Source organism: Lytechinus variegatus, chromosome 6 (genome assembly GCF_018143015.1).
Source record: "Lytechinus variegatus isolate NC3 chromosome 6, Lvar_3.0, whole genome shotgun sequence".
Classification (NCBI taxonomy): domain Eukaryota; kingdom Metazoa; phylum Echinodermata; class Echinoidea; order Temnopleuroida; family Toxopneustidae; genus Lytechinus; species Lytechinus variegatus.
Window position 1 is genome coordinate 29,546,095 of NC_054745.1, and position 22,042 is coordinate 29,568,136.

Sequence of the window (22,042 nt, forward strand, 5' to 3'; positions counted from 1 at the left end):
ATGCAATGCGCGATCTTACTGATAGATACGCATTAGTGCGCGTCCTCATGACACGATCTGACCAATGCGGTCAAGCCTTTCATACCGTACGCAACTCGGTATTTAAGTGCGACTCTAAGTCATACTTAAATCTTTGTGAAACACCCCCCTGGTAGGTGTTTTATAAAGCTGTTCTTAAAGTTACGAACGACTTTACGCACAACTGGAACCTGTTCTTGGGTCATAACTCAATTACATAGGGATATCAGATACATGTACATTGTAGCACAAGAAAGGATCACCAGCGAGCCGTGCATAAAGTCAATCGTATCTTACGAACAGCTTTATGAAACCCCTACATGTGCATGTACCGGGCTATTGGACGCTGCTGTGCCCAAGTTTTTTTAATGAGTGATCATAAAAATAGCGCCAGCTCTCCAATATATTAATAATACTGAAGTCTGCAGGGCTCGAATTAATCCAAGGCCATCCAAGGCCATGGCCTTAGATGCCCTCACAAATGGCCTTGATGCTCTTTCAAATATTTGTAGACTTAAGGCCAAAATAACTGCCCTTTTTTGCTGTGGCCTTGGTGCCCTGCGGTAATCCAGTGCGTGCCCCATTGAAAAGTGCATTTATTATTGATGCCCTTTTTTTGGTGGCCTTGGATGTCCCATAAAGTGAAAACTGCCTGCCCTTTCCCTTAAGTGCCCTTTTAAAAAATGGCCTTGCCCCTTTAAATTCTTAATTCGAGCCCTGAGTCTGAATGCAATGGTTCGGACTATTTTTAGCACGGGCCTAATGAGGTGCAAAAAAAAAATTCATTATTAAACTTCCGTTAATACTGAAAATGGTATAACATACCAGCCCTGCAATACAGACTATACTCCATGTACATGTATGTACAGGTAGCTAGCCAGCAATAACAGTGAAGGTAACCAGATATAGTCACATGAGTCATCCACAGCTGGGCAAGGTCTTTTTTTTGCTTGCTACTCAAGGTTTAAAGTAAACACAGAAAAACCAACTGCGTTTTTATAGAGACCACCATTTCTGATGATAAAAGTTATCCAAAAAATATCAATAACTATTCATTCTGTCCTTTATAGCGACCGTATGTGTATGTACCTTGAGCTGTTTCATGAAAAAAAAATAAAGAAATCATATTCATGAATTTTCATGAAGAGATAATAAAGAAATTACATTACTGTTACATGTACATGTATTACCCCCCCCCATACAGGCCTACTTTGGCTTGTTTCATGAAGAAATAAAAAGAATTGCCCCTCCCCCCACCCTGGTCCCTTGTGTATATCCTGTTTATAAAAAGATAGAAACGTACATGTACGTATGCGCTATACATGTACTGGGAGTGGGACACTTGTCTGGGGGGTGTTTAAATGCTTCCATTGCAAGGACAGAATCAGCGTTTTCAAACGTCGATTCAAAACGCCGATCGTAAACATGGTTCTGGACTGCTGTTTATGCTTAACTTTTCAGAGGCGAAATCACGATCTCCAGCTGGCATCGCATCATAATTTTCATTGAGCTGGAAAGCAAGGTCAAATTGGGCTCGCCTTTTTTGAAAGTTTTTTTTCCGAGTGTTGTTACGTGGAGATAACACGGAGCAACGCGACTGTATTTGCCCGCGGATTTTCATCTCACCGGAAGCATGTACCAAATGACGTCATTTAATCACGTTTACGATCGTGGTTCTGTTTATACTTCCCCAGAAAGCCTGATTCTGGTCAAACGACGTTTACAAACGCACCTTTTTGTGAGTTTACAATCAGCATTTTGAATCAGCGTTTAAATGAAAGTAAGCATGGACGCAACCCTGTTTTGGACTAATCACGTTTGGAAATGCTGATTCTGGCCTGAAAAGTGGAAGCATAAACACGGTCTGAGACTCTGAGTCAGCTTTGCTCATTGTGTGTGTGCAACCGCTGGAAGGTCATGTAAAATAGGTCAACTGTTTTTGTGATTTCTGATAAAAACAGGAACCATGACTGTTTGAAATAAACTACCTTGGCAAACAATCGAATGTTAACAGCCTACAGGAATTTATTTATTCATTTATTTATTTATTTATAATTTATTTACTTAGTTACTTATTCATTCATTCATTCATTTATTTATTACTTTATTAAAACATTATTCAGGTACAAAAGATCAGAATAAATCTGTTTTTCATCAAAGACCTGATGAAAACAAAAGCACAACAAAAATCATCATATCATCCATAAAAATAAAGTCAAAATCTGAGTCAAAGATAACAATGCTTGGTAACATAAATAAACAAATATTTCTACTTAAATGATAATATTCAATAAAACTGAAATATTTAAGTTACATTTATCAAAAACAAACAGTCACTAATTATAAAACTAATTGTATAGAGTAATTTTAATATTCACTGATAAAAAAACAATGAAATGATAGCAATGAATTAAGTATTGCATTATACATAAGTGTAGGAAATATATATAAAAAAAAACAAGTGAAACAATTACAATCAGTACATGTCTACAAAGGGTTAAAGGTCAATACAAATAATAGCAACGTGACAACAATGTTAGTGGTGAATAAGGAAATTTTAAGATTAATATTGTACCGTACATGTACGTATACAGTGCGTATCAAAAAAAAAAACGGGACAGATTTGAAAAGTCTATAAAATTTTTGTTTCAAATTATGATCTCTATATTTTGGTGTCAATACATGCTCTGGAGTCTTATCCTTCAAATGCCATTAAAATAATTTAGTTTCGTTCATGCTTTAGCGAACACGGAATGTTTTTGTCTGTGGTAAAAAAAGGAGGCTTGCGCCAAAATGGCATAAAATGATAAATATGCTGGTCGGACTTCTTGCTAATCAGCAGACTTCCTCTTAAACTTTTCATTATCTTTGCCATAATTTTCAAATTATGCGGTCAAAATTCATTTCCAAATCTACATATTTGCTTGAATGGTTCTGTTGTTGTTCCTTTTTTAATCTGTTCTCTTTTAGCTTTGAACATTCCTTCTTTAGGCAAGAACATTTTTTTTTAAACCAAAGTATGGGAGAGCGTGTTTTTTTTCAAATCCTTTCATTATGTGCTACAAAGGTTATGGTGCCCTTGAACAGCGGCATACTGAAGGTGGGGGCTCGGGGTGCTCCCCCCCAAAAAAAAAATATTACCAAGGAAAAAAGGGAAAGGAAAATAACAGAAAACTTAGAAAGTGAAGTATGATATCATTTTCTGAATATTATGTCAAAATCACAAGATTGGATATTTTAATAAAAAAGTGGACATTTTTGCTTGCTCGCTTCGCAACTTTTTAATACATTTTACCCGATCTGCCATATCTTGCTCCTTCAAAATTGACTCAATACACCATTGCCATTGAAAGACATGAATCCTTTCATGTTTGTCCTGTCCAGCACATAATCAAACTTGGTGAAGGATTCAATAACCCCTTGAAAATAGCATTCATGTCTTTTCTAGGTACCATAGCATAATTTGTTTCACCAAATAATTATTTAAGGTACCCTAACATATTTTGTTTCACATAATAAAAGGATTTAAATAATTACAAACTTTCCCAATTATCAATGCAAATCTTCTTACTTGGGTTGACAAAAAGTCTCTTCTTTTCTTACTTATGAAGGAAAATTCAAGGGTAAAAGAAGTTTAAATGAAAACAATATAATTCAGGTAAATGAATAAATTTGCAAATGAAATTTGACAGCATAATTCGAAAATTATGGCAAAGATAATGAAAAGATTAAGAGGAAGTCTGCTGATTAGCCAAAAGTCTAATCATCAAACTTCTCATTTCTGCCATTTTGGCGCAAGCCTCTTTTTGAACCCCCGACAAAAACGTCCCGTGTTCGCTCAAGCATGAACAAAATTTATTTCCTAAATAGCATTTCAAAGATAAGATCTTAGAGCATCTATTAACATCAAAATATAGATATAATAATTTGAAACAATTTTTTTATACACTTTTCAAAACTGTCCCGTTTTTTTTGATACGCACTGTATAATGGTGCTTATCACAGGGGGCAGTCTCTACATGTATTTTAATTTTGGGTCACCAGAGGCCGATTGCACGAAATAGTCTTTCCAAGGACCGTCTTTCGTGTCGCCCATCTTTTATGATACGCTATACATGTAAGCAGGGGTGTTTCTGAAATTTATGATAAAGAATACGATTCGTTAGCTTGCTTTTAATTCAAATTTTATACAATTTCATGATACATCACATTTTATAAACAAATATTTTGTTTATTTTAACGGACGAATGAAATATGTTTGCAGATGATTCGTTTAAAATGCCTTTCACATGGCGCATCATAAAAGATGGGCGACACGAAAGACGGTCCTTGCAAAGACCCTTTCGTGCAATCGGCCCCAGAGCTAAAAAAACTTACCTGATTAAAAATCTCCCTGATTTCCTCAATATCATCCATTCTGTTGGTTTATTTCCTATCTACTGTAGCTATGAAGAGGCGTACTGTATCCCTTTACTTCTGTCAATTCCTGACGTGAAAGATCTGACCAGCTCTGCATGAAAATGTACATGTGCCACTCAGAAGCTGCAATTGATGATAAAAAGGAGAATATAGACTGATTTATCAATCAATCAAGCATAATGCTAGAAATTTCATCAAAATCTGATTGTGAAATAAGAAAGTTTTGCTTATTTTTCATAAAACAGTATACAAATCTCATGCAATATTGGTTGTTTTTTGGTTTCAATATTTAAATTCACACAGATTTGACAATGACCAACTTGACTGAACCACAAAATGCTAAAACAATGTGTTAAGGGAGTATTATAGTCAATTGACTGCTCTCCCGGGGAGTCAAGGCGAAAGGTAGGGGGGGGGTCCAATAGATACATATATATTGCTATATATCACCTCCTCTGTTTGAGGGGATTTTATTAATTGTGGCATTGGGGGGTACATTATAGGGCATAATAGGCGGTTTCAGACCGCCTCGAAGTTCGCCAGTTCCAGGTATTCTCTGATCGGGAAATTTACCCCGATCAGAAAATACCAGGTATTTTGGTAATGTGAAAGCAAACTACGCGTAATTTCCCCGAAAGAAAATACCCGCTAAATAGTAGGTACTTGGCGAAATTACGAGAACTTTCGTGGGGATTTTCCAAGGTCGCAGGTATTTTGGCAATGTGAAAGCAAATTACGGGAACTTTTATCCCAGCGTGTCGTTGGGCGCGGCGGCGTGGGTGGCTGCTGGGCTAGAGATTTTGAATCTCCCGCCTTGCCTGCTTATCTGACCACACTGCGCATGCTCGTAACTTCGGGAACTTATCCCGAAGGATGTGTTTCGGGGCGGTGTGAATGCAGGAATAATTAACGGGTATTTTTTAGCCTTAAAAAGTTCTCGTAATTTAACGGGGATTCTTGTGATCGAGGCGGTTTGAAACCACCTAATGATGACATTGGTAGCAAGGAGAAGGGGTGGTGGCAAGAGGGGATGAACTGCTCCATTATTAAGGGGCGCAGGCACAAGGGGGGTGCAATAAATTATATATAGGCCCCTATTGCTATATAACACCTCTGTTTGAGGGGATTTTATTAATTGTGGCATTGGGGGGTACATTTTAGGGCATAATGACATTGGTCATCCCTTGTGCCTGCGCCCCTTAATAATGGAGCAGTTCATCCCCTCTTGCCACCACCCCTTCTCCTTGCTACCAATGTCATCATTATGCCCTAAAATGTACCCCCCAATGCCACAATTAATAAAATCCCCTCAAACAGCTACATGTAACAAAGGAGGTGATATATATACTATACTCTATAGCAATATATATGTATCTATTGGACCCCCCCCCCCACCTTTCGCCTTGACTCCCCGGGAGAGCAGTCAATTGACCAGCCAGGCCGATAGGCGATTGAGCGCGCTCGTACGTTCCGGCCTTGTAGCTTGCAGACGCGGACGACTTATTCTCATTGTAAGTGCATTTGTGACTTTTGCCTGAAGTTAGCAACCTAAAATAATTTGGACCGCTAAAACAGAGCCAGAGGATTACCAATTTAGACCCCTAAAATACAGGATTGTCACTTTGCCTTTGGAACGTACGGTATTTCTTTCTTCTCATCTCAGCCGGCCTCAGCCTGCGCCTGAGGCTCAGCGCAGGCCGGCGGCGGGCAGTGGGCGCAGCTCACTCCAGATCCAGTGAGACACGAGTCGACTACACTGTAGGTAGTGGGCGTGCCGCAGACACAGCTGGCTTTGACGGGGCGCGCTCCGAGCCAGCGCGGGCAGTCGGTCACGGATAGGTGGCTCGCTTAAGCCGTGGGCTTCGCTTCAACAAGAAAAAAACACCTCAAACATCCGAGGGTAAGATCTACATTGTAGTCAAAGATATCACCTTCCAATAATACCTGCAGCTTTGATGTTTCTTTTCCTCGAGATGACAAGTGAATAAATCCTGATAAAAACCACAAAGAGCCAAAATATCGGTTTACTTTCACAAAGAAACAATTCCTCTCACACGCACGACAGCTTCAGTTATTTCGCTGCATGTATATGTACCAGACCGTCGACCACCTGTGGATGTTCCGCATTGCCAATTTAACATTACGAAAAATAATGTATGAGTTTTGAAAAAAGAAAACAAATTAAAAATTTATATTGCTTGGATTACAAAATCCATACAAAAAATAAAATATTCATAAAATCATCATACTAATTACAATAAAAAATTAACATTATATTTATTAACATCAAAAATATGATAATTGCTATATTATGCTAGCAAAAAAATTGGACTTTATAAATGGTCCGCTTACATTAGTCCCAGAAGAGGAGGAAGTTGGAGAGGGAGAGTAAAGAGATAGAATAGTTCACCAAATAAGGAAGTCAAGATAAGTTGCGCCAGTGCCAACCCGGAAGCTGCGGAAACACAAGGGGAGGGGGGGGGGGGCTGCAGATCCCCCCCCCCCTCTCCCAACCCTCTACCCTTGATTAAAAAAAATATGAAATTTTAAACACTTTTCAGAGACAATTGTCAATTTTCAGTTATTATGCCCCTACATGTAGACAGATCCAGCGGCGGTATCTTTTTTTTTTTTTTCCTTTCTCAATGTGGGGGTTGGTCAAAGACACATTCAGTATTCTTTTTCTTTTCAGTTTTAGAAAATTATTGAGGGCAAGAAGGGAGGTTCAGGGGCGGAAATCTCTCCCAAAAGGTAGGGGGACAAGGGGCTGGCAAAATTGAAAAGTAAAAAAAATATATATATATTATCCCCAAAGTAAGGTCATCTCGTCCTAAAATAGATGTTTTATTTCAATTTTGAATAAAGTTCTTACCATCATAAAATACCACAAATAGTAGGGGGACAAAATATCAAATGCCCCCTACTATTTTGAGTAGGAAGGAAGTTCCCCCCCCCCAGTCCCCTGGGATTTCCGCCCATGGAGGGTGCAGCACTCCGCACTGTTGGGCAAAGAATTCCCCCATATGCTTCCTCCTCAATGGCTGATGGGTGGAGTGAGATCCAAAACGAGTGGCGGAATGACCCAGATATTTTGCAGGGGCATGTAAGCGGGGGGGGGGGCTATAGGGCTTCAACCCTCCCCCATTTCTTCAAATCCCGTACAATAAGGTCAAAATGATGACCATAGGTTTGTGGTTTGTTTGCATGGTGAGATCAGCCCCCCCCCCCCACCCCCACTTTGGAAACCGTTCCGCGGCCCCTGTTTTGAGGAGGCACAATGTGACGGAGGCCTATTTATGAGAAGCTTCCTGAAAGTAGATGGTGATCGAGAGAAGCGAGTGAGAGAATAAGTTGGCCTTTTAAAACCGATTTAAAATTAATTTTGTGATATTCAACAAAATTACCCTTTCTCTTCGTTTCGTTTTCTTTTTCTCAATCCTCTACTGTTGGTGTTGCTTTTTTTGGGGGGTGTATATAGAGCCACCCAAGACTCATCTTTTTCACAAGAGGACAGATCGATGGGCCCATCATTGTTTATTCATGTATTTATTTTAAGTATTTTTGAATAATTTTATTTATCTATTCATTTAATCATTTATTTGTTTGGTTGGTTGTTATTAGTATTATTTTGAGATACAGAAATCGGGGTGGTGGGATATCAAAGAATTTTTCAGGAGGAAAAAAACGAATTCAGGGATAACAATATCTGCCCCTCACGCATCAGTCGCAGTGTTCAATTTTTTTTTTGGGGGGGGCAAACGCATGGAAACTTAACTTATTCTTTCTCTTCTTCTTCGGCTCTTCTTCTTCTTTTTCAACTTCTCCTCCTCCTCCTCCTTCTTCTTCTTCATAATCATCACCATCTTCTTCTTCTAATTCAGTCTCCTCCTCCTTCGTCTTCTCCTCCTCCTCCTCCTCCTCATTCTTCTTCTCCTTTCCCTCCTTCCTCCGTCTCCATTTCTTCGTCTTCTTCTTCTTCTTCTCCTTCTTCTTTTTCTTCTTCTTTCTTCTTCTTCTTCTTCTTTTTCTTCTTTTTTCCCTCCTACTCCTCCTTCTCTCCCTTTTAAAAACTATATTATAAGATCTCTGATTTCAGTTATCTTTATCATCAAGACATACTGCCCGGCAACATAGCAGAAACAAAAGACTGGTCATCTTTGCCAATATTGACAAACGAACGATACATAAAAACTGTAAAAACTGGTAAAACGTGTATAGGACCGCGCGACAGAAGGGGGGGGGGGGTCGCCATATAGCAATAGGGCAACTTGAGACCCAAACCCAAGATTATACGTGAAAAATTACCCACATGTTATATATATTTTAATTCCCAGGGCTTATTCAAAGTGTAAACTTTTTATACGCACTGTATTAGCCCTTGGCCAGATTATCAGGATGCCTGCTATTACTTTCATCTGTTTTAACTTGCTTAGGATTGTACACTTGAATGAGAAAAAAATGGAAAACAATGACTTGCCATACTCGGCGGGAAACAAGCGCGTCTATCAGACAAACAGCGATAAACTATCGGTTGTCATGGAAACCATGGTAATATCATCTCGTGATTACATAATCAGTAATCATACAATGAAAATTTGATGAGAAAAAAAGACAATGGCGATTTATTGTGAATAGAGCTTTTGATAACGGAAAACATCGTCCTTGTAGTACATATCGCAAGTTGGAGAGAGAGAGAGGGGGGGAGAATAATGTGCATGGAACGAAGAAATATGAGAAAAGGAATGAAGGGAAAGGGGAAAAGAAAGAAAGAAAGCAAGCAAGAAAGATAGATAGATAGATAGATACAGGGGGAGGGAAGTAAGAAAGAAACAGAAAAGAATAACTTAAAAGAAAAGAGAAAAACGAAAGAAAAATAAAAAAGAAAGAAATTCCGATCATACAAAAGAAAAGAAACAGAGACAGATTTAAGGTGTGTGGGAGAAAGAGATTGAGAGAGGGGGGCGGGGGAGAAAGAAAGCATTCATAGGACATTAGCTTTTTATTTTAAAAAAGATTAGCCACTTTATTTTTTTTTTTGCTAGGTTGAAGGCCTTTTTATTTTTTAGACTTTTTTTTGCTTGTTATTTTTTTTTCTTGTACGAAATCCTTTATTTCTGGTCGAAGACATTTTTTGGGGGGCTTGACAAATATTTTTGGCGGACGAATTTGCCCCCCCCCCCCCTGTGGAAAATCCTAGGTACGCCACTGTATGACACATAACTCAAATTGTGTGAACATGGGGAACAAGTTCGTCACTCCCTATACTTCAACGTTGAAAAAAAAAACAGAAAAGAAAAAGAATCATATATATTTCGAATCGGCCATCTGGCAGGCTCTCGATAGCACTCAAACCATGATAGTATGATATCATCTTTCTAAAATAATATAGAAATTAAAGTCATTGGTACGTCATGTAATTCATTTTGCTGGTATATGGGTAATTAAAATTGAACAAAAGTATATTCTAATGTAATCAATATGATGATAATTATGATGCAATAAAACATATATGTACAGTCGGCCTTTTTCGTGAATCGCCTTGTGGGTATTTAAAAACATGGCCTCATCAGGGACCGCGCAAGCGGGGGGGGGGGGCTGGGGGGCTTCAGCCTCCCCCCACTTTTTCCCCCAAAACCGTGTACAAAAAACGTAAAAATGACTATACGACTGTTATTTTCGGCATGGTCAGCCCCCCCCTCCACACGTTAAATGGATATATAATAAATTACATTTCGTAGATAACGACATCATGAGAGAAAAAAAATTGTGAAGAATAATAATTTTGATAATAAAGATAATTTATTATCACCTGTCATTATGTTGTTTGTAAAACGTTTATAGCATCCCATGCCAAGCGATAAAAAAAATTATTCGTTTGCTGACATGATGATAATGTCAATATGCTTTTGGTACCACAACACAATATTATCTAGAAAAAAAACACTATTAGATATCACGGCTGAATGAATTAATAACACGGTGAATCAATAAATTGTACTTATGAACCTCCATTATGTTCTAGTAATAAATCTACCAAGACAAACATGAGACAATGGAGTTTCACCAGGATCTGTATCTAGCGGGTGTTTGGGTAGAGGGGGGAGGGGGGGGGTCAGACGATAGTATACCCCTCCTCGATCAGACCAAATTTCAGAATGTCGATGACTTTTTTAGATGATGATTGATGATGAACAACATTTTTTTTATTATATGTTTTATTAGGAAATCAATTATATCAAATCACAAAATTTACAAACAATATGTCTCTAAATTGGAAAAAAAATACAAAAACAATTACTGAACAAGTAGCAGATTTACACACAAAATCAGTGAATAGAAGACTATAAATGTCAGAAAGAATATATACATACAAGGTGCTACATACAGGCACTTGTCCGACTGCCCGGGGCAAGTAAGTGTTTTGGAGAAAAGACCAAAACTACTTGCCCGAATTGGGCAAGCAAAATTCTCACAGTATAGAATGGCTAAAATTAGACCCTAAATTTGGTCATGGCGGACCAGATCGAATCACTTTGGAAAAAGAAATACACGAACGAGGTACATCAGTTCATGTCAAGAGAGAGAAAGAGATGATGGGGAATAGCAGCATTTGTTTGATGCTATTTATCTGTGTTACTAGTTGATGCCTTTTTTTTACTGCTACACTATCCTTCGACCTGCTCATTGTTTACCCCGTCATGTATACGTAGGCCTAACTATGGTTCGCTATCTCTTTGCAAACAGATCACCCAAAAGATAAACATTAAGATTTGCTGCTTAGAATTTGATAGTCCTATAACCTCCGATCAGTTCATTATGATCATTTCCGTTTCATTAATTCAGGGAGCTGCTTTAATCAAGTATTTTGTTCATGATCTCCCTCGACTTTGTACTTGATTATAATTTATATAAATGATTTATTAGACCCACTGGCATACAAGTAAAGGGGGGGGTGGCCTTGGGGCCAAGGGACCTGGGGAATTAACGACTAAGAAAAATAGAGGAAAGGGACTGAAAAAAAAGAAATATGACACTTCTTTGGATAATACAATTAAAAAGTCAATTTTGTTGCTCGTTCGCTTCGCTCCCCACCTTATGATATAGATTTCGCCCCCATATGTCATATGCCTACCCCTCAAATACTTTGGCTCAATAGCCTACGCTACTGAGAATATCTACAATCTATTATTTCTATAAAAAAAGTCATATTCATAATTTGAGCAAGTTTTCTGTATATTTGTTAATATATCGTTTATGATTTTTTTCCCCAAATTTAACAAACATGCGGAGACTCCATCGGGCCTCAATCTAAAAATTCAGGCGGATGATAAAATGACCGTAAATATTGCATTTCCCCTTTTCCTTGTCTTTCTAAAAAGATATTTGATGACCCAAAACAGCGTGAAACGGGAAGTAGTGTCGTTGCGTATAGGGCAAATGTCATGACCATGATCATTTTTTTTTTTGTTTTCCTTAAAGGGAAAATTCACCCTGAAGAAAAGTTTGTTACGGAAATTCTTTTATTCCTTACTCAATTTGTCTTTTGAACCATTAGATAGAAAACAAGTCACCTAATTGCAGAATTACACTTACTTTTCAATATTGCCATCTATGCCTCCTCTTAAACACAATAACTGCCACAAATGTAACGAATAATGATAGTAGTAGTATTAATAGTAATAATAGTAATGATAACAATAATAATAACACTCTTTTAATATTCTTATGTATACGAATGAATGCATTATGTGCATGCCAATATTTTGCATTTGTCTCTCTTTGATTATGTATATTTTCTTATGTGTTGTAATTTGTATGTTTGCATGTAAACGAAATGAATTTCCATTAAGTTGGAAAATAAAACATTATATCATTATTTATTTATATACTAAAGGTACAGTATTTTCCAATTTTCTCAAAAAATGACATTTCATTGACTTTTTACCATACCATTGGTTTGGAAAGCTGCGCCCATATGACGTCACAAATCAAATAATCAAAATTCTAATAACTTTTCTATTTTCTGATAGACTTTTCTCAAATCTTCGGCAATATAATTTTTTCCCCTACTACCTACTATTTTAAAAAATATAGTTTTGTCAGCGTGAACTATACCCCTTTAATAATTTTCATCTTCATTTCTCATCAGATCAGCAGCGGAATGAGACAAAATTTAAATGCGAGAAAGCAAAATGAGCTAGCAAAAATTTACCTTTCAATACAAAATTCTAATTTTGGGATAGATTTTGACATGATATTCAGAAAAAAATAAGACCCGGCATATTCATTTCACCGCTTTTCCTGTAAGTCAATTTCTCTTCCACCACCGGCACCGTCACCACCAGTGGCGTATGAGCCCCCCCCCCAACAAAAAAAATAGGGGGTAAACATAATGTATGGGGCAAATTAGTTTCTTAAATTTCGCGAATTAGCAAATCGAGGAAGAATGTATATAGGCTTACAATTTTCTTTGGAAAAGCCTGATTTTGTGATTGATTTCGACAACGTATTACAAAAAAATTTAGTGTTTTTTTTCTTTTCCCTACCCCCCCCCCCCTTTTGTATACTTCGTCGTGGAACATTTTATGTTCTTTATATTTTCTCTTGGGAGGGCCGGGGGGAGCGAGGCATGGCCCCCAACTATACGCACTTGTACTTATATCTATTGTGGTTTATTTTTAGTTCCTCAACACGCAAATTGTTTCTTATGTTTCCTTATCAAGCTATCTTAAACCAATGAGGAAATTGAAGGGCAGAAAGATCATGGATTGGCGGTGAAAGATAAGCCGGCATATAATCATCAACCTGTTCAAACCGATCAATTCTAACCCCTAATCCGAAAACCGGAACCGATCCCATAAAGGGAACATTAATTAATGAGAAAAGGAAGTTGTTGCGCGAAAGGAGAGACATGGAGGTTTGTGTTAATAGGTCCGTGGAGAGACAAACACGATAAAGGGAAAATGAACTTCACAAGATTACACTGTTACATAAGCATTGACGGATCCATACAGACGGAGACGCATGCGCGTTATCCCCTCGATCATTGGCGGCGGAAGCCAACAAAATTAGGAGGGGTCCACCTGAAATTTTGTGATGGACACAGGTAAAAAAAAGGTTATCAACTAAATTTTCTTTTTATATTATTTTTTTTTATTTATTTATTTATTTTTTTATTTATTTATCTATCTTTTTTTTGGGGGGGGATCGCCCCCCACCTCAAATTTAGGGGGATCTGTCCCCCACCCCCCCCCCGCTTCCGCCGCCTATCCCCTCTATTCTGTATTAAAGCGACCCTTTGGAATAAACATCTTTAATAGTAAATGATTGAGGAAAATTGTGTCATATTCTATATCGAAAAATAAAAGAGTTACTTCCCATAAGACATGTCTATATGAGATAAATCATTGATTTCAATTTCTTTAGCATCGTGTAGGCCGATGGCATACAGAAAATATCAAAACTCAATATATGTTTTCAAAGAAAATATCAGAGTCCCCCACCCCTTCTTTTGTCACGGGACAGCATCATTGTGAGAGGGAGTTTTAACTTTAGTAAATATAAAATATTGCAGTTTGTTGCTTGATACATATAATTCATGCTTCTCCATTATTTTTTTTTAAATTATGTTTTTATTGTTTTCATAAATAATCAATTACAAGAAATCACAATATTTACATAATAAGACATGATCGTAAACAAACAAACAAAAATAAAACAACAACATTGATAAAGAAGAAAGAAAAAAAATGACAAGTAACATAATCCAGAACAAACTAAAACAGTCTGAACATATCGTACAACCAATATCAGGTAATGAGCCGTGGCAAAATATGAACCTGTACTTGCGGGGTAAAAAAAATGCAACGTGTTTTACAAGTGAACTTCTTCAAAGCCCAAATCTCCATTTTTTTAATGTAAAGCGAGCTTGTTTCTTTTTTGGGCCATATTTCAGTTTCCCCTTTGAGATTTGATAAAATTCTTAAAGGATTCAACATTTGGAGTATCACCTCTAAATTTACAAATACATATGTAATATTTCACAATCAATAAAATGTAAGTTACAAACTTATCAGTTATTATACCAAACAGTTCTTCAAAATTCGCAAGATTAATAACATTGACTTTGCAATGCTTCTCCATTATGATCATCACTCCATTTAAAAGTCCCTTATCTCGGTAATATAGAGAGTAGCCTACTTCACTGTACTGTGTTTTGTTTGTTAAGCTGTTTGAAAAAGGACCGCCTTTAACAAAATATTTTGTTTGAACATCACTCCAAAGTTCTCTGCCTGTACACAAGACGCCAGTCATAATTTGAGGAATATTTATTTTGTGGGTTACTACCTTTTGACCTTGTATTATGAGCAATGAGCAATATACGCTTTGTCTCCAAGTACAACAAAATTTAGTTGCAGCCAGTGGCGTACCTAGGATTTTCCAGAGGGGGGGGGGCGGGGAACGGTCCGCAAAAAAAATTGACAAGCAAAAAAAAAAAAAGGTCTTAATTCAATCAGAAATAAAGGATTTCGTACCAGAAAAAAAATGAAAAAGGGGGGGGGGAATAAAGGACTTAAAACTCACTCGTCAGGGGGGGGGCATGGATACGTCCTTTGAATGGGTTGTGGCTCGTCGGGGGGGGGGGCAGTGGTTGCAGCAATTAGTATCCAATGCATTAATCAATTGTCTCTCCATTTTTTTAATTGGAGGACGAAATTTGAACGAATATAATTTCGCATAATAACATACAAAAGAACAAGACGCACCCCAAAAGGTAAAGCGCGTGATATTAGGATTCAATGGGTTTTTTTGCGTGTGAAGAGACCAACCGGTGACCAATCAAATAACAATTAATAAATTCAATTAATTCATTTAATACTTCCATTAAAAAAAACAAACATATAAAGACATAATGACATAAACAAGATATAATACAAATAATAATGACATTAAAAGTAAGCAAACGGTGAAAAATAAGAACAAGTGTATTTACTTTACTCGGACAGAAATGAAAGTGAAGGGTTAATACTGAGCCTTATCAAAAGCCATGCTCAAACAATCACAACCAGGAAACCATATTTAGGTTTTTTTTTCTTCAAAGTGATAGCGAAAACACACATGATTATATCACGTTGTAATAGATCTAAAAAAAAATGAAACCATATAACACCACGAATACCGAATCGAAAATGATTGGATACGCCCTTAAAATAATATAAAATCTTACTAAAACTGTCATATATTCATAAATGAAACAGGTACTTTCGATAAAAATGAAACTGTGTAATACCACGAATTTCACATCGAAAATATAATTGTATACGACTATTGATAGCCCTTAGAATATAATATCGTGATCAAAATGTCATATAAGTACTTTCATTTTATCCTGAGCACAACGACTTCTTGACATAAATATAGATGACTCATAAAATGGAGGGAAAGTAATATAGGCCATTATAAATGTAGGATTTAATTAGTTTGATATTAGAAGTATAAACCTCCATGTTATTTCCCCGTTTCATATGCATTAAAGGTCATTGCAAAGGGGGTGTTCACCCTGATGAGAGTTAATTGTAAAAATATCAGATATAATAATGAAAAAAAATATATTGGTGAAAATTTGAGGAAAATCCATCAACGATTAAGAAAGTGATTACAATTCGTCTTTTATTTTGTGACGTGATATACAAGCAGCTGCCTCATATTATGTTATATAATATGAAATGCCAATTTTTTGGTAATCATCTGAGACACTAGCGTACCTACGGGGTGGCAGACGCCCCCCCCCCTGACGACTCAATGCAAAGGACGCATCCCTGCCCCCTGACGAGTTTGAAAGACCTTTTGAATACCTTTACTGCCCCCTTTTTTGTTTTTTGATTGTCTTTTTTTTCTGGTACAATATCCTTTATTTGTGATTTTTTTTGCTTTACTTGTAAAATTTTTGGCGGACGGTTTTGCCCCCCCCCTGTGGAAAATCCAAGGTTCGCAACTGATATAAACAAAAATCTGTCAGGAGCGGATGTGAAATATGTTGCCTATTGATACATTGAATGTATAATAAAAACCATTATATATATTTTTATGATAAATGACAATTTATTGATTTCAATTAAACTCTACGATAAGTGGGGAAGTTGCTCGCATAAAACATGACGTCATAAAAAAAGAAGTGCCATTAACTTTTGTAAAAATATTGGATAATATTGGCAATTTTGCAAATATATAAAATGGTTATTATATATAAAGTCATTTGTCTCAAACTTTCACCAATATTTTATTTACGTCACAAAATGAAATAAAAATTCAAATAACTTTTTGAAAGCTTTAGTGGATTTTTATCAAACCTCACCGCTATTTTTCAACTATTTTTTTTCTGCTGTTTATACAACGAACTTTTTTTCAGGGTGAACTTCCTCTCACATGCTCAGTAATCAAGGTAATTACCAGGAAATGAAATAGAATGCAAAAGTGTGGGGATATCAATATCAGTCTGGTGGCCGTATATGGACATTGGTGGCGGACATGGCGGAAGGAAAAAAAATAGGGGGTGTCCACATGAAATTTGATTTGATTTATTGTTTTCTTCTGCATCCATAACATTTGTATAATACATTTTTCATAACATGCTAAACATAACATGTTAGCATTTTGGCATGAATTATGAATAAAGAGTACCAAAAAGATAATTCCAGACAAAACAAAATGATTAACTATATGATATTCACAATTTGCAGGAGAAGGATTGTCATCATAAGCAGACTCGATTGCTTGAAAAAGTGACAATCCCAAACTTATACTAATTGAATTAATTAATACACATGTATTTATAAAGCAGAATGGGCATATATTTTTTTGGATGGACATATTTTGGGATGGACACAGGAAAAAAAATTGACAAGCAAAAAAAAAGTTATCAAGCTATTTTTTTTTTTTTGGGGGGGGGTCAAATGAGTTTTAGGGCGGGGGTCCACCTAAATCTAGGGGGGCGACGCACCAGTCAGCTTTCTATTCCAATTTCATGCATACTCACTAAGAAATGGGGGTTATTAAGCACCCCAAAGGATGCCAATTAGTGCAATTTTGAGCACCTTTACGGGTGCCATTATCAAGCACCCTTTAGTGTACAGAGATGAACCATGCAATGAAGGCTCAAATTTGAATCTTTTTTTAATGTCGAGTATGATGCACCTCAAAATATTCCAGTTTGCACCTTTTAATACGGAGCAAACAAGCATTTATTGGTGCAACTAACGAATAAAAAAGAAGCTTTTGCACATTTTGGTACAAGCCAAAAAAAAAGGGTATTCATTTATACCAGAAAAAAATTTGACAAGCAAAAAAAAAAAGGGGGGGGGGCCTTCAAGCTCGTCAGGGGGGGGCAAAATAGGTATTCAAGATCGTCAGGGGGAGGGCAAAAAGGTTTTCAAGCTCGTCAGGGGGGGGGGGCAAAATAGGTATTCCAGCTCGTCAGGGGAGGGGGCAAAATAGGTATTATCGTCAGGGGGAGGGCAAAAAGGTTTTGAAGCTCGTTGGGGGGGGGGCAGGGATATGTCCTTTGCATGGGTTGTGACTCGTCAGGGGCAGACTGCCCCCTTCCCCCCCCCCGTAGGTACGCTAGTGGTGTGTACCTTTAAACTTCAAAGGTACAGATTGAATACAGTGTATATTTAGCCTAAAGCAAAGGTTGTTTTGACATCCTGAAAGTGGCCCCACAAACTTTTGGCCTGTATACTGTATATACTAATTTTCATTTCCTAGTAATTTTTAAATCAAACTTCCCTGTGCTGTATGTTATCATTGTTATAGCTCCATATACCGTCAACAATCCTTATTTGGCTCTCAATCTATCCCGTCTATAGCAGACATGAATTACTAGATTTCAATGCCGCAATGTGCAGGCCATTCTTACAATAATGAATGCAACTTGCCACCCGCAAAAGTTCGTCGTCTTCAACACATAAAAAGATGGCATTTCCCCGTGAGAAAATGTGTTTAAAATCGGCAGACCCGGAACATGTTTCATTTAAAGATCCAATACGATTGAGCTATACGGAAATAGTATATTGAGGGGCGACGCTCGCTCGGGGTTATAGGGGCGACCGACAGTCCCTGCACAGTAAACACGTTTCAAATTTTATACAACGCTATTTAGTTGTTTAATAGTTTGAACAACTATGCTTGAAATTTATTGAGAATCAAGTATTAAGTTAAACTTTGTTTGAAATTTTAAACACTTGTTGAAACTATTTAAGCAACTATATACTGTAAGGTTCATATAATAGAAAAAAAAACAGTTACTTGAGGAGTGCTTTAACTGTGAGCGGCTTATCAGGTTGCGAAAACAAAACGAAGAAAAATGATGAAAAGTGAAAATAATGAAAAATGAATAGAAAGACAAAAAAAAAATATTCAGAGAGATTTTTAGTAAGCAATGTTTAGGATAACGAAGACAAGATCCCATGACTGATAACATATAGTGTAAAATAATGTCACGAATTAATATGTATAGTATTCTTTCTTATGTCTCCTCCCCCATTCTGGATGAATATACACCCTAGCGCAAGTTGCATTGATAGTATTTTGAAAACAGCCACGCCTTGTTTCTAAATATCCACGTGAAAACATTGATCAATTCAGTAACCATGGCAACCACTAGCAACATCAATGAGCTACATCTCAATACATTGTCTGATCGCATACTGTTTCATATCCATGCACACTATTACTGCGTGAAAACCTATCGGCCAACACGTAAGTACTCAAGATAATTATGTTTGCCTGGTACTTAATGTACTTCAAAACTAATCATTCTTATCACACTGCTAATAGTGATCAAGGTCACAGCGTCAATGCAGAGATAATTGCCAGCCAAGTGGTTTGATACATTTTCATGTTAAAAAGAACATCATAGCCTACCCTCATCTCACCGCAGTCAAGGAAATGGTAATCCGTTAATGGCGTGAGGGGTGGGACATATCCCATAAAACCTGACCAATGAATCAATATGTTTCAGAAAAAAATACAAAACAGAAAAAAATATATATATGTATATATACATCTCTCTTAATTACGTGGTTATTAATATATGGAGTTTGAATGTCATTGCGCCTATATACTCTTTCTTTATAACTCTAGAACCACCCCCCCCCCCCCCCATTTGCCTCCACACGGTAAGAAATATTTGTTGGATAATTTTGCAATTTGGCCTCCACTCATCATTCTCTTTAAAGCTTTATAGTAAAATTGTTGAAATGAAAGAGGCTCGAACTGATACAAAACAATTCACCAATTTGTATATGCACCCATTTGATGATTTGTGTTTGACTGAGACATATACAAAATAAACTTACCGAATATTTTTTTATCCAATTATGCTGAATTATATTAGAATGTTCCTCGCATTATTTGCTCCTTGCTCCTCATCAGCTATTCAATATGTGTATGCGTCAAGAAGACTTACGGTTTTAAATCCTATCTAAAGGCCTCATGCAATCAGGAACAATACCCCGGCTTCTAAATTAACGTCAAGCTTCCGCACCGGCTCGGCTCGGAATAACTCTGCTCTTTCTACAAAGCGATTTAAAGCTGTGATTTTCTACACTGATTTCCTCAATCTGCTTCTATCCACAATTTGTATTACGATTGCTCCCGGCGATTGCTTCATGGGAGTTGATGGGCGGGAACGCTAAAAATCTAATAAAGAAACGCACAATATTACCCAAGTATTAAAACAGTTAAGACCAGGGGCGTATGTTGGTAGATTATTTAGGGGGGGGGGGTGGGGTGACGTTTGTGACGCCCGACTTTCGCAATTGAATATCATTTTTTTAATTTCAAAACTGTATCTTACTTTTCTTTTTTGCATAATTTTAGGCGGAGATGGGGGGGGGGGTCTACTACCACTACTACTACTACTACTACTACTACTACTACTACTACTACTACTACTACTACTATTACTATTACTACTACTACTACTACTACTACTACTACTACTACTACTATTACTACTACTACTACTCCCACTACTACTACAACAACTATTACTACTTCTACTACTAATATACTACTACTACTACCAATACTACTACTTCCGTATCAGGACAACTACCCCCTGGACAATTACCCCCCGGACAACTACCCCCCGGACAATTACCTCCCGGACAACTACCCCCGACAATTACCCCCTGGACAACAACCCCCGACAACTACCCCCCGGACAATTACCCCCGGACAACTACCCCCTGGACAATTACCCCCCGGACAATAACCCCCCAGGACAACTACCCATCGAGGACAATTACCCCCCGGACAATTACCCGCCGAGGACAACTACCCCCAAGGACAATTACCCCCCCCCCCCGACAATTATTTTATTCTCGAGTATCTTCGAATCAAACGATCACAGCTGACAGAAGCCGTAAAAAGTCGGCTTCATCTGCAAATCTTAATAAGTAGGCTTGTGTCGAAACAGAAAAATCAGAGAATAAGAACAAAGAAAATTTGAGAAAAAATGGACAAATAATGAGTAAGTTCTGAGCATTTGAATATTGCAATCACTAATGCTATATAGATCATCCCACTGGCAATGCGACAAGGATGTGTGATGCCACATGTGAACAGCTTTCCCTTTGATGGACTATCAAATACCCTCAAAATGTCTCTTTTTGCTTTCTCTTGTGGTGATACAAACTTATTATCCATGATGCATTTTATAAAAATCTGTATTACATGTCCTCCTATAGAAAGAACACATGATCTACTGATAGATGTGATAAAAGAGGCATTTTAAGTGAACAAAAACGAAAGTAATGGGGAGAGTTGTTTACAAGTGACTTCACGCATCTTTGTCGCATTGCCAATTTGAGAATCTCTATAGCATTAGTGATCGCAATATTCAAATGCTCATAACTTTCTCATTATTTGTCCGATTTTTATCAAACTTTCGTTGATCTGTTTCTTTGATTTTTTCTGTTTTCACACAAGCTATCTTGTTCTAAAGCTTTCATTCTCATTTTACTATACCATGGCGGAACACTTATCTATCTCTAAATACATTTTTCCATGAACGATCAAAATAATTTAAAACTTTCTTAATAGTGATACTCAATTTGTCCTTCACTTAATTAATTCGATGTAGTGTCGAAGTATTTTCTATTCACAATGTTTTTTATGAGTTTTATTTCCAATTTACATTTTAACATAAATATCTAAAAAACAGATACATATTCTTTTACATTCATATAGATAGACACCTTACTAGGTTGAAGTAATATACAACAGATCCTATTCAAAACAAAAAAAAATTGTATCACCATAGAAAGACAAGCTGATGAAATATATAAAGTACATGGTCAGCCTTCAGGGACGCAGTGTCCGATTGTAAAATTTCCTTGAAGTTCTGCTTATTTGTTATATATCAAGTTTAGAACAAAATTTTAAAGTGATATTTTGCGAAATTATATAGGCCTATTCGCAAAAAGAAGAATGTCTGAATGTATTTTACGTACACAAGTCTAACGCCAAAATGCCCAGGTCAAGTAGCTTATACATGTAATTCGAGATTCTGATTTCTTTATCATATTTCTTGAACTTCCTC

At 37.0% G+C, this 22,042-nt stretch overlaps 1 protein-coding gene across 3 annotated transcripts in view; it reads right to left on the bottom strand.

Moving 5' to 3' along the window:
* LOC121417334 (plastin-3-like) overlaps positions 1-20,015 on the bottom strand; it is a 62,176-nt gene extending 42,161 nt beyond the window's left edge. Inside the window, exons 1-2 of one of the 3 annotated variants that reach the window (XM_041611005.1) lie at positions 19,794-20,015; positions 4,396-4,560 (exon numbers count right to left, since the gene is read on the bottom strand). In XM_041611005.1, coding sequence (XP_041466939.1) covers positions 4,396-4,434 — 39 coding nt within the window. In that variant the 5' untranslated portion in view covers positions 4,435-4,560; positions 19,794-20,015. Of the gene's footprint in view, positions 1-4,395; positions 4,561-6,368; positions 6,534-19,793 lie in introns of those variants that run through there. The other 2 variants (XM_041611006.1, XM_041611007.1) reach the window with 2 other exon arrangements.
* Between the last annotated feature and the right edge of the window lie 2,027 nt (positions 20,016-22,042).